At 32.4% G+C, this 13,651-nt stretch overlaps 1 protein-coding gene and 1 pseudogene across 1 annotated transcript; one reads left to right on the forward strand and one right to left on the reverse strand.

The window, feature by feature from the left end:
- Positions 1 to 722: 722 nt before the first annotated feature.
- LOC132804958 (UDP-glycosyltransferase 76F1-like) lies at positions 723 to 8,846 on the forward strand (annotated as a pseudogene).
- Positions 8,847 to 10,632: 1,786 nt separating this feature from the next.
- Positions 10,633 to 11,574, reverse strand: LOC132805065 (7-deoxyloganetic acid glucosyltransferase-like). Its single transcript, XM_060819825.1, has one exon. It carries the CDS (start codon positions 11,572 to 11,574, stop codon positions 10,633 to 10,635), a length of 942 nt encoding a protein of 313 aa, XP_060675808.1.
- Between the last annotated feature and the right edge of the window lie 2,077 nt (positions 11,575 to 13,651).

The raw sequence follows: 13,651 nt of genomic DNA on the forward strand, positions 1-13,651 counted from the left end.
GGAGTGAGCTGGTGGGTTCACAAGGGTGGTGCGAGTTGGTGAAATTGGTAATTTTGGTGAAGGTGTTTCGAGCTGGTGAGAGCAGGAATATGAGCTGCTGTGAGCAGGAATGTTAGGTTTGGCAAAAATTCTCACGTGAGAGTTGTAATTGAAGCTGGGCTATTGATGCCAAGTGTTACAATCCAAGAGCTCCAATTTTCATCACGTTTTGGGCCCTTAAGAAAGCCATGCAGTCGGTCTTTATTCTAAACACTCTGTATATATATATTTAGTAAAAATCATTGAGGAGTATTTTTGAGAAAGACCCGGTGGACAGGTGGACAATTACATACTTTGTATACTTCACTGCCAGGAAAGAAAAGAAAAATAAAATTATCTACTACATATTGCTTAGGACAATTTCTGTGCAACTCTGTCGTTTCAACATCAATATACGATATAACCCTATTAAGAATAATGTTTTTCTTTCGTTTTGTGAAAGGGTAATCGGGCAGTGTACGTGTGGGGAAGGGAGCTTAGACCGAGTATTTGGACCAGAGTAAAACAAACAAAATGTCTTTTAAGCTTCAGAAGCCAGAAGTAGCCAGTATTTTAGAAGCCACGTGATTTTAGTCATTGTACTAAGTCCAGTGCCCACGTACTCATCCATTTTTCTGACTTGAAGGTTTTACCGCATATAAAGAACCAAGAGAATTGTTGGAGAGTTAGAGAAGACAAAACATATGGAAAGGAAAGGCCAAAAATTGGTACCCTTCCCACTGCCCTTTCAAGGTCATATAAACTAATAAACCTCATGCTTCAGCTTGCCAATATCCTTTATTCCAAGGGCTTCTCCATCTCTATCATTCATACTTCTTTCAACTCTTCCAACCCTTCCAACTACCCACATTTCACTTTCCACTTGATCTGCGAAGGCTTAGCCGAAAGTGAGGCCTCCATAAAAGATGTTATCGCTCTTATTTCACTGCTTAATACCAAATGTGTCGATCCATTTAGGGAATGTTTGGGCAGGCAGCTATGCGATGTTTCAGAGGAGCGTGTTGCTTGTTTGATTTCTGATGCTATTTTTTACTTCACGCAGTTGCTGAGAGTTTTAAGCTTCTAAGGGTTGTGCTTAGGACTGAGAGTGCCTCTTCTTTTCTTGCTTTTGCTGCGTTTCCACTTCTGCGGGAAAGGGGTTACCTCCCAATACAAGGTGTGTGCTTTCTTTTCTTATTTTTGTTTCATAGCAAGGTATGAAAGATCAGCCATGGTGAATTAATCTTATCTTGGTTTTAGGGTCAATATTACTTGTTTGATTCAAATAGATATTTGGAGTTGGACCGTCCAAAATATCATAGTGGTTAAGAATTATTTTGCAATTCTGTTAAATTAGGGGAAAAAAAAGGAAGAAATTATACTTCTTTATTTTCGGTTGAAATAGAGAAAATTACACTTTAGTTACTTTAAACTTAGCTTTTCTCATTTAGGGGTCTTGATTTTTTGTTTTCTTATTTGCATCAGATACCTCTAGTTGCAATTTGTCCAAATTTAATAAAATCTGACAAATCCCATCAAAAAAAGATCACATGATATTCATATGACATTCAAAATTGTTTATTCATTTATTTATTTATTCAACTCATTTCAGCAAAAATAATATTAAAGTAATTTCAGATCCCATACCCTGTAGTTTCAAAAACTTGTACTTTTGTCCAAATCCATAAAAATTTAACAGATTCAATAAAAACATGGGTCACGCCGTACACACTTGAAACCCAAAATTGCTTATTTATTTATTTATTTTTTCTTTTCTTTCAATTAGTTTCCGCAAAGACCCCCCAAAAAAAAAAGAAAAAAAAAAGAAAGGAATTTCGGTAAAAACATATTAAAACGAAACAACTAGATAATTTCAGCAAAAACCATATTAAAAAAAAAAAATGATAGAATAAGAACATGATGAAAAATAAAATAAAATAGGAAAGATTCAAAATTACAAGTAGATCATCTGGTTCAGTGCTGTCTCCAAAAAGCTATAATTCTGGGATAACTGAAAAACGAACAGGATTGGGGGGTTGAGAGAAGTTTTGGTGGCAAAACGAACACAAAGAAACTGAAAGAAAAAGGAAGTTTAAAATGCCATATAATAAAAGTAGGAAAGCTAAGATGCGCATACATGTGTGTAGATATATATATATATATATATGTACTAACTCATTTTTACTAATAATCACTGTCTACTGTTCAACCCTTGTTTGTCTTCTGTTTTCTCTGTTATATCCTTAAATATTGTCAGCAAATTAACCATATATATATATATATATATATATTTATCTAAAATATATAACCAGATCTGAATATTTCATGTACATATCTACCAGAGCATTTACCATTAGAGCATTAATATAGCATTTTCCTTAAACTGTAAAAATATAGCATTCTGAAGACTTTTCTTGTCTCTGTCACCACCACAATTAGCACCCAAATGATATTTACAGTTATATTTACTTATTTTATACATGAAGCCCCACATCTTTAGAACCCTACAATTGTATATAAGAATCCATTTCAGTGCTTCACAATTATTTTCACTAGGATTTCTCATGTATTTGTTCATTACACTTTATATAGGGTCAGTGTACAAACAATCAAATACATTACAAAGCCTATTGTATTTGCATATAGAACCTTTGCCACAATTTCAATATTTTGGTGATTTTTTGGATATTGAACTGCTGACAATTTAAAATTAGGTGCTAAAGGTGTAGGCATTGTTTTACAATTACTTATTGTGAATTTTTCAAGAACATTTTCCATATACTTATCTTGTGAAACAATCACTTCACCAATATCCTTCGTTTCAAATTCTGTTCTCTTCAAACTCTTTAACCTTTCAATTTCATGTTTAAACTTATAAGCTATAAACATAGACAAAGAAATATATATAAGTACTCTTCATTTGATAATTTCATATAACAAACACAGCTATTATATTTGCATATGTTTAGAACCAATAATAATGTAAGTACCAAATTTCTTGTATCATTGCCTTTGTGACTGACTAAAAACATAAAGAGATTTTTTCAGCAAGTAAACCTGTTTATTATTCATTTAACTTTCAAAATATGTAAGAAGCTGTTTAATATCAAGTTGCTATAATTCGACATCCTTCTGAGCGAAAGTGATGACAAAATTCAAATTGAAGTATGTCTTGTGAAAATATTTCATTAATTCCCTCCCTTTGTGTGAGACCCTTAGCCACCGTTCTTGCCTCAAACCAAATAGGCTCAACACCTAAAAATCTTTTTTTCTTCATGAATGGTATTTGCAGCCAACCACTCTAGCTTCCTCTAGTTGCTCACTAGCTTTCAAGTTTAATTCTTGTTCAGATTCATTCTTTGCATGGAACTTTCCATTTCCCTAAATCTTTTGAATTCAAAGCTTCTTGGTAGGTCTTTGGCTCTTCTAAAACAATATCTTTTGTTAATTTAATTGCATAGGCAATAATATTTGCAAATCCATATCTTGTGGGTTCTTTAATTTTTTCTTCTGTCAGTCAAATTATAGTCATCCAGATTTTCACCTTTATCTATGGGCTTTTCATGATTTGGTGCATTTAAAATCGGCTCTGTTTCATCAAATACAAGCCATTCAACTTGATTTTGAAGTACTTATTCTCCACTGGAGAATCGGGTAACTTCATTTCAAGATTGTAAGCATCGTCACTTGTTGCAACATCTTTAGAAATATGCTTCTCCTTTGCCAACCCAGAAATTTCAGATTTTTTTGAAAGATTGCATCTCTATTGATTACACATTTCCTTGTCAATGCATGTGATACGAACCTAGGACGACCTGCTCCTAAACCCGTATTATATTAGCCCGGATCTTTAATTAAGTTCAAGTTCTAATGGAATGGACCTCAACCCCTAACCAACCTGTGGTTAGAAACCTTGGTATAATGTAGACGCCACAATAGGGGATGGAAAACCTATTGATAAGTCAAGCTAAAACAACCAATTCTCTAATGGTGTTTTAGGTGTTCTCAAAGAACAAAGAGATAATTAATCTCACAAGTATTTTCTCAATCAAATCAAAGTTGTTTTCTTATTGAAAAATAAGCCTTTAAATAGGCTACAAAGCCACGAAATAAAACCCTAAAAATAAAGAAAAACCAGCCACCACACATAAAGAAACCTAGTTGGCTGAAACTATACTTCCTTTCCTAATCTAAGTTTGATTAATTAATTCCTTTATATTAAATTAGGAATTAATTAATTTACAATGGAAAGAATAAAATAAAAACCTTCCTAAAGTTATTTTTCCAGAAAATAAATAAATAAAAGCCAAAAAGTAATGGTAGTTTCCTAAAACAAAAAGTAAAATCAAATTAGGAAACTATAATACTAGCTTTTTGACTAAGTTGACTTTGACTAATCTTTGACCAAATTGAGCTCCAAATCAGCTTCTAGATGCTTTGTAGGATGCCAAATAAACTGAATATGAAGGCCCACACGTTGCCCATGCTTGGAAAAATAAGAAAAGGCTAATACAGTAAAATACAGTAAAGCCAGCAAGCAATACAGCAAATTCGGCCAAATTGTTGAAGCTGTCCGTACAAGCCCTTTTTGATTGCATTTGAGGCTGCTTTAACTTTATTCCATGACCTCTTAGGCATATGTATTGAACCCATAAAGCATTGGAACCATTTCATGCTCCCCGGACTCCAAAAATGTACTAAAACCGTCACCCGGGTCCGTATCGGCTTCCACCACTTGGATGCTTCGAATAGGCTTTGTATCTTCAAGTATGGACAACCTCTGTTGAGATTGATTACCCTCTGTATAAATACTCCCAGGTTGCCCTTAAATCTCTTAATTTGAGCTCTTTTGATTGGCCTAGTCTTCATCTGTGTCGAGTCAGCACCCCAGCGGGTTATCGGTTGAGCGGCCTCGGGCGGAATCACATCATGGGTTCTAAAGTTTAAAACATTGAATAATCTATGGATATCCCAAGAAAATGCACTTCATTGATTTAGATTATAGTTTCCAATCAGTGACATGTACAAAACCTATACATCCAAAAATTTTCAAATTTCCAAAACAGGGTACTTGTGTAGACCATGTTTCTATTGAAGTTTTCTATATCTGTTGCAGCAAATGACATTTGTTAATCAAATAGACCGTTATATGAACTGCCTGAACTCAAAACTGAATAGGAAGTTTAGCATTCGATAAGATGCATCTAATATATCTCTTTGTCTAAAATGGTCATGTTCGTTCTCTCTCTAAGGCCATTTTGTTGACATGTTAGTCTCATTATCCTATGTCTCACGATGGCATATTTAATTGCAATAAGGATTAAATTCCTCATTTCAATATTAGTCCATTGTATGTTTTGATCCTTTTAACATTTCTTCTAGTTCTCGTCTCAACTAAAATCTTGTAATCCTTAAGCTTCTAGAATGCCTCATCCTTGGTTTTAAGATCCTTCTTGAATGATCATCAATGAAAGTCAAGAAACTTCTGCACTCTCCAATAGACTGTGTTCTTGATGATCCTCATAATTTAGAGTAAATATAATCCAAAGTCTTTAATTCTTTGAACTTCAAAATTGTTTTCCACGTTTTCATGCTTATTATAAATGCAATGATCATTAAAATCGAAATTTTAAGCTGTATCACCAGCTAACAACCCTTGCTTGATAAGTTTACTTGGTCTTTTTTCAATAATATGACCAAGCCTCCTATGCCATAGAGTAATTTTGCTAAGAACTTTAGTAACAAAAGCTGAAGTTTCACTTGAAACTGCGGTCCCTATTACAAATAAACCATTTACCTTGGAAGCTTTCATGGCCACCAGAGAACCTTTAAAACACTATAAGAAGTACTATTTACAGCTTTATATTATAACCATTATCATCTAATATGGTTAAGGAGACTAAATTCCTCTTTAGTTAAGGAATATGCCTCATATTAGTCACTGTTCGGATGATATGATCATATGCTGTTTTAATTTCATAGTACAAATCCTATCAACTCTAAAAACTGCATCGTTTGCAATTAGAGCCTTTCCCCCTTCTAGCTCCTTGAAAGACTCAAAATAGCCTCTATTAGGACTCATATGGAACGAACAACCCGAGTTTAGGTCCAATCATAGCAATCACAGTTATTTGTTACATTAGGACTCATATGGAACGAACAATGCGAGTTTAGGTCCAATCATAGCAATCGCAGTTATTTGTTACATAAGCACATTTGCACTTTTGTAACCCCCAAAAAAAAAAAAATTAAATAAAAAAATGGTCTATCACCATCATCTGATTCTTTTTGCTTTTTATTCCCAACATACCTTTGTAATTTGTCCTTCCTTCTTGCTTTGATAACATAGATTTAGATTTGTCTATGCTTTAACCATTTCTCTTATCAGGATCAGTCCCTTTACAAGATTTGCCTCTAAGAGTCAATCCCCTACATTCATTGTGAGTCTTGTCACTTGTCATCCTCTCAACATCCTTAGGTGTTATAGTACCTAACACTATAGTTCTGAAGTCTGCCTACCATTTTTTAAGTATATACAAAAGGTTTATTTCTTTTAAGTAATGAATTTTAAAGAATAACGACTTGATCATCAAAAACATTATTTTGAACACTTTATAAATATTGAACTAGTTTTCTAAAATCATCAAAAGCGTTACTAATAGGCTTACCTTAACTATTTTGAATTTGAAGAATCTCTACTTCAAGCATGAATGATTGTGAAGATTCTTCGCCATGTAGAGCTCTTCCAATTTTTATCATTCATATGTAGCAATAGATTTTTTTACATCTCTCTAAGCACTTTGTCACCAGGAGCAAGAATCAGTGATCTATGTGCTTTGTCCATCAAATCCTTCTTCTTTTCTTTACCTTCACATTATCAGGAAGCTTGTCTTCACTTTAAACATAACTACTAAACCTTTCTTAACCATCACTGCTTTAATCTTCGTTTCCTAGAGTCTAAAGTCATAATAAATTTCTACAATTCAAACTTTATTGTCACATTGAAAACTTTTTTATGAGTACGTATCGCTTCAAAATTTAACAAAGATCTATTGTTTAGACTACAAAATACTCAAATTTATAGTTTCACTAATGGAATAGTGAAATTTCAAATGGACTTTGAAAGATGTATTTTATCAAATACTTGATACCCTTTCAACCAACTTGGCTCCGATACCAATTTGTTGGTATCAGTGGCTATTAAATACCATCACACAATATAAAACCAGATTAGTATCTCAAAGAGGTAATAAGAACAAAGAGCAGAAGAAGTTTAGCACAAGTTACATGGTTCACCTGTCTATAAGATAGCTTACATCCATGGGCAAGCAATGATGTATGGATGATATTAATCTTCAAGAGGAGTATAGATATATGCTAAAGTTTTGACTTATCAATTGCATCTTATAATAAAAGCTAACTATGGAGGCTCGTTCTCTCTTGACAACTCTCTTAAAGAATAAATTAATTAATTAAAAAAATTCTCTTAGCTCACCCTAGCTCGTAACACACACCAAAAACTTCATACATATACAATGTAATTAAACAGGGCAGTCTAATTATGCCATGTTAGCTATTCCACTTCTGGAGGAAATCTTTGGTACTGGATTTTCTTTCCCAAACCTCAGAAATATATATATGTCTTGGAGTCGGCAAATAATAACTAATTTTCTCTAGCACTCAATAAAATAAATTCTGTTTCAGGTCATTATAGTAGCTTAACGAAGTTTGAATTTTAGGTCATGATGAAGGGAGGCATGTTCATAGATTTTGATTTTGAATTTAATTTTTATTTATTTATTATTATTGCCTAAAATAAGGGTACCTCTAGCTTTTTATTCATAGGTAGCTCAAGAATTTTATTTTATTTTCACTTGCTACAAGGGACTGTTTTATTGCCTTCTTTTCATTGCCTAAATTCTCTTAGCTCATTGCCTAAATTATTTATAGGTAGCTCAAGAATCTTTAATGATATTATCCATATAATTAGCATAATTATAATTTAAGCACTATATTAAAGTTGTAACGTTCCCTTCTTTTTCTTTACTTAAAGATTCTCAGCTAGAAGAGCCAGTGGTCGAATTCCCACATCTCAAAGTCGAGGACCTTCCAGTGATTGACACCTCAAACCCATAAGTATTTTATCAAGTTGTAGACTCCCTGGTAAGTGAGACCAAAGCCTCCTCAGGGGCAGCTTGCGGACTAGCCAATAGCAACCAACCCTTTTTGCGGGTGGTTCGACCCGAATTGGTCAATGGGTCGGAGCGGCTTGAATCATTACCAAATGGGTTCCTATAGAATTTGAATGGAAGAGGTAACATTGTGAAATGGGCTCCTCAACAGGAAGTTCTTGCTCACCCTGCTGTTGGAGCATTTTGGACCCATAATGGTTGGAATTCAACAATGGAGAGTATTTGGGAGGGCGTCCCTATGATTTGCATGCCTTGTTTCGGTGATCAATTTGTGAATGCAAGATATGTGACCGATGTTTGGAAGGTGGGATTGCAGTAGAAAATGGGTTGGAAAGAGGCGAGATAGAGAAAACTATTGAAAAACTAATGGTAGAGAAAGAAGGGGAAGAAATAAGATTCAGAATCTCAAAGTTGAAGGAGAAGGCTAATCTTTGCGTGAAATAAGATGGTTCTTCATATAAATCCTTGGAAAGCTTAGTTAGCCATAATTCATCCTTAGAATCATTTACTTTTCAAACTCGGCATTTCCGGTTTGATGCGTTTCCTAAACTGTTCATTTTGTGTGTCGAGTGGCACAATTACATTTTGTTGATTTACATTGTTTCTATCGGTTGAACAATGAGGATCAGAATGTAATTTTTCTTTTTATTCAGATTATTTTGTTCGATTTTGTTTTTGTTTGCTTACAAGTTGAGATGTTTTATATCCGGCTTGATAAAATTAACTTGACAGTTAGAAATTTGGCTTCCTTGTGACGTGCCTTTTAAATAAATGGTTGGGCATCATGCAAATTTAAAAATTTAACATAATACTACAAATAGTAAAATTTTTAGTAATTTTTTTTTTTTATCAAATGATATTTATTAAAATATTATACGTTGATATATTTATATGATATAAATATTAAAAAATAAACTTTTAAATGACAAATAAATTAAAAAAATAAATCAATTAAATATTATGATATCATCTGTCATGTTTTATTTAGTATATTTAGGATAAAAAAGATTTTTTTCACACTTCTAAATTAATTATACACAGTTATATCAATTTTAAATTTACCAAAATACCCATTTTTTATTTTTTTATTTTTATTTATTTATTTTAGGATTTGGATCCCCTTTTATTTTATTAGTTGCACTGCCACTACCGTATTTCCAATAGCTTTGTTGTTTATATATGTTTTACCTACATAACAACTTGCTCTCCAGCAAAATCCCACCTTTGAATCAGATAGTCCTTTAGATATGTGATTCTAGGTTTCCATTCGTCCATCAACAAATCCTTTAGAATCTCCCTTCAAAAGCTCCTCAAACTGTTCCAGATTGGTCAAGTTCATCATTGGAAGGTTGCAGGAATAGAGGGAACAGAGAGAGGAGAAGAACTAGGAGGTCGCGGTGCAGAATATGTAATAAAAAAAATTGTTCGAAATTTTTAAAATGGAATTAAAAAAAGAAAACCATAAATCACCATTAGGAGAACCCCAGGAGTCTCACGTCGAAGGCAACTCGTCCTCTATCACGTAATATGGTGAACAGGCAACTTGTCCTCATATTGAATTATTTATTTATTTTTAAATCCAAATAATTAAATCGATCTAGGTTTATAATAGAAATTCTAATGATACAACCATCATATCTTTGAGCTGATTTTAATGAAGAATTTCTTGAGAGGGATATCTTATTAAATTTGATTATAGACATATAAATATACAATATGTGACTTAAATATTGCTACTTATTCGGTGCCTCTTCGAGTAGCTTACTAGCAAAGACATGAGCTCAATCTCCTGGCCAAACCAGCAAACATCCAACTCTGTACTTTATGTGAGTTTTGGGACCTTAGCAACAATTATGGAAGATGAATTCTTTGATATAAATTAATATCTAGCCAATAGCAAGCAACCCTTATGATATGTGTTCCTTGTACTGGTGATCAGATGGTGAATGCGACATATGTTAACCATGTTTCGAAAGTTAGTTTTTGCTTAGAGCAGAGGCTAGACAGAAGGAGATAGAAAGAGAGAAATTAGGAGAGTAATGGTGGAGACTGGGGGGTAGGGAATGAGGGAGTATTGGAAAAAGAAGTTAAATGATTGCGCAAAACAAGGTGATTCTTCGTGCATGTATTTGGAATATTTGGCTGCATATATTTCATAATTCTAGCATGCCAATAACTTCATAAATCTTTTGTTTTCTGTTATAGCTTTTTTCTCGTTTGGTTTAGACAGATAGTTGTGTTGTGCTAATAAATGTTGGATGGTCCTATTAGCTTGTCACAATCTTGTTAAATTTTGAACTTCGGTTTTCCAATTTAGCAATTCTATTATTAGTACAATCAAAATCACCAATATTATTGAAATTAAAATTAAGTGGTATAATAATCACAAAAATGGTATATACTCCGCAAATTGCCAAACATATCAATCATTAATAACTACTAGTCTACCACTGCTTGTCAATCTTATATCCTCAATCAGGCGGTCCAAATTATAGTAGGATGATCCACCTTCATTCACACTTTGTCTTGCCAATCTACTTATCTCATCTGCTGCTTTGGCAAACTCCTCCTTTCTTTCCACCATCAAATCATTCAACATTTTCTCCACAATTTTTCGATCACAAACATCTTTTATGTCGATGCCAATCTTCCATACCTCACTCACGAATCTACTATTCACCTGCTGATCAGCAAAGTAAGGCCAGCATATCATAGGCACCCCAGCAACTATACTCTCTAGAGTTGAATTCCACCCGCTGTGCGTCAAAAACCCACCCACAGCTGGGTGGGCAAGGACCTCTTCTTGGGGTGCCCAACCTACTATGAACCCTCTTTCCCTTGACTCTTCCAAGAGTTCGAGCGGGATTTGAGCTTCTTCGCCATCTCCGGCAACCAAGTCAAGCCTAGCAACCCATAAAAACCTTGTGTTGCTATTCACCAAACCATACCAAAACTCAATAAGCTGATTTCTTGTCATGACCGTAATGCTACCAAAACTGATGTAAATTATAGATTTTGGAGGCTGAGCATCGAGCCATGCAATGCAGCTTCTGTCTACTTCAAAGAGATTGTTGGAAGATTGAGATGAGGCTTCGTTATTGGCAAGTCTTAGTTTAAGGTGCATGTGCAGAGGTCCAATGGAGTAGATATTGGGACACAAGGTTCGTATGTGTGAGATTATTGGTCCTTCTAGGTCTTCAAACGTGTTGAGGATGATTGCTTGGGCTCTTGGGCTATGGAGGGTTTGTTGAACAAAAACTTGGAGATCTGGATCTGTTAGGTTCCTTGCTCGACAGAAACTTGGAAGGTCTCTGCATCTTAGAAACCTTTCTGTACCTGGCACATTCCTTATTGATCTATCCATGTCTTCTTCTCCTGTAGGGAGGGGATTTTAGCATTAGGTCCGATCCAGCCAAATATTTAGGATTATCATAAATGGTTATCACAATTTTATTAGAGAAATATTAACAAATAAGTTAAAATAGTTAATATATTGTTAAAGAAACACTAATAAAACAATAATTGTAGAGTTATAAAAATATTTAACAAACTTATTTACTAAACGATATGGCTGATTATATAGTAATATTTAATTGATTTATTTTTTTAATTTATTTTTTCATTATGGGTTTATTCACATATATTTAAATTACGTGAATATATCAACCACTAATATATAATAAGTGCTATTTTCATAAAATGAATATGTTTACCAATAATAACACGTATCACTTTAGTAAAAAAATTTGGTGTGTATTTTAATATTTGTAGCATTACTGCTAGTTAAAATATCTTTCCCAGTTTGTCAAAAAAAAAAAAATTATAATATAAAATATTATATATACTCTTTAAAAAGATATAAGAAAGGAAAAACGGATACTACATAAAATTTGTACAACATTAACAAGAAAATTTATCTAATTTGAAATTTTAATTTTATAGTTAATACATTTCTTAACTTTTAAAATACATTTCTTAACTTTTAAATTTTGTACAATGTTCATTAAAGTATGTAATTCTTTAAAAAATTTCATATTATTTCAGCCATACGATACTTCAACAATCTATAAGTTCATTGTAACTCAAAAAACAGAAAAAAAGAAAAAAAAATTGTGAACGTTCATTGCTATATGCAACAGAATTCAATATATATGTATATATATATATATATAATTTTTCTCTTATTTGAAAAAAATAAGTTTATTACATTGTAAAATAACACGTGTTCTTTTAAAAATATACATGTAAAAGCATTTATTTGCGTATCTTAAAAGAAAAGATGTTGTCCCAATAGAGTGTTCATAAGAAAATTGCTAATATATATATATATTCTAGTGATAATGCAAAACAGGCCAAACCTCCTATTTAGTAATTACAAATAACTTCCGCAAACTTTAAAAGTTGAAAACAAATAACTCTATATTCAATAGAAAAATATTGCAAATTAAACCATATTGACAAATTTTTAATTCAAAACTGACTACAATAATTTTTTAAGCCAAAAGAAAACCTTTAATATGTTTTATATTAATAACCTCCATTGTATTTTAAATATCCTTTGTCTTGTAGTATAAAATTCTTTTTTGTTAAACTGATAAATAATATGATATTATAATTATACAAAAATAATATAAATTGTAATATAGTATAAATGCGATGATAACCAATTTTATATTACCCAAATCTTTTGCCAAAAAATATACAAATTAAAAATAGGGATAATTATTACACTCTGATATCCATGATCTTCAAAGTTGCACTCAACTTTGAAAGTTATGATTTAGGCTCTCTATCTACATTTTAGTGCGACTTTGGAAGCTATGATTTAGGCTCTCTATTTATATTTTGTTCCAAATTGAATCATGTTTTACATTTAATTAATGGGGCTTCATAACTGTCTTATGTGCAAATCACATGACTATATTAAAATGCATTAAATTTTAAAGTAGGAAGTATTAAAATATAAAATTCTAACATTGGAAGGTATTTAGATGCATTTCAATATCCTCAAATTTAAAAAAAGTTTACATTTTAATACCTTTAATTTTTTAAGAAATTGCACTTTGATATCCCACATTCAACTCATATGGGATGATCATTAATATCCCACTAGTCAAAAAATTAAACATATGTGTACGATTTGCAACAAATTATAAATTGATGGTTGAAATTGTGAAACTATAAAAGCTCAGTAATACTAAAATGTAATAATCTTTAAAAAAATATCTTGAAAAATCAAAATAACTAATATAAAATAAACGAGTTTAAAAAATTTGTACCATTTGTATGGATCCTTTCTTAATTGATACTTAGAGGAAAGTAAAACATTAATGCAACGGAACTGTTGAGATCCTTTAGACTAATTTTGTTGAAAATGTGGTAATCTTGCTACATTATGCAAGCCAAAGTTCACCAAGATTTGACCCCTCTTCCCTTCTTCA

This window comes from Ziziphus jujuba, chromosome 8 (genome assembly GCF_031755915.1).
Source record: "Ziziphus jujuba cultivar Dongzao chromosome 8, ASM3175591v1".
In the NCBI taxonomy this organism is placed as follows: domain Eukaryota; kingdom Viridiplantae; phylum Streptophyta; class Magnoliopsida; order Rosales; family Rhamnaceae; genus Ziziphus; species Ziziphus jujuba.

Coding starts and splice junctions, on each gene's coding strand:
- LOC132805065 (XM_060819825.1), bottom strand. CDS start 11,574: ATGGATAGATCAATAAGGAATGTGCCAGGTACAGAAAGGTTTCTAAGA.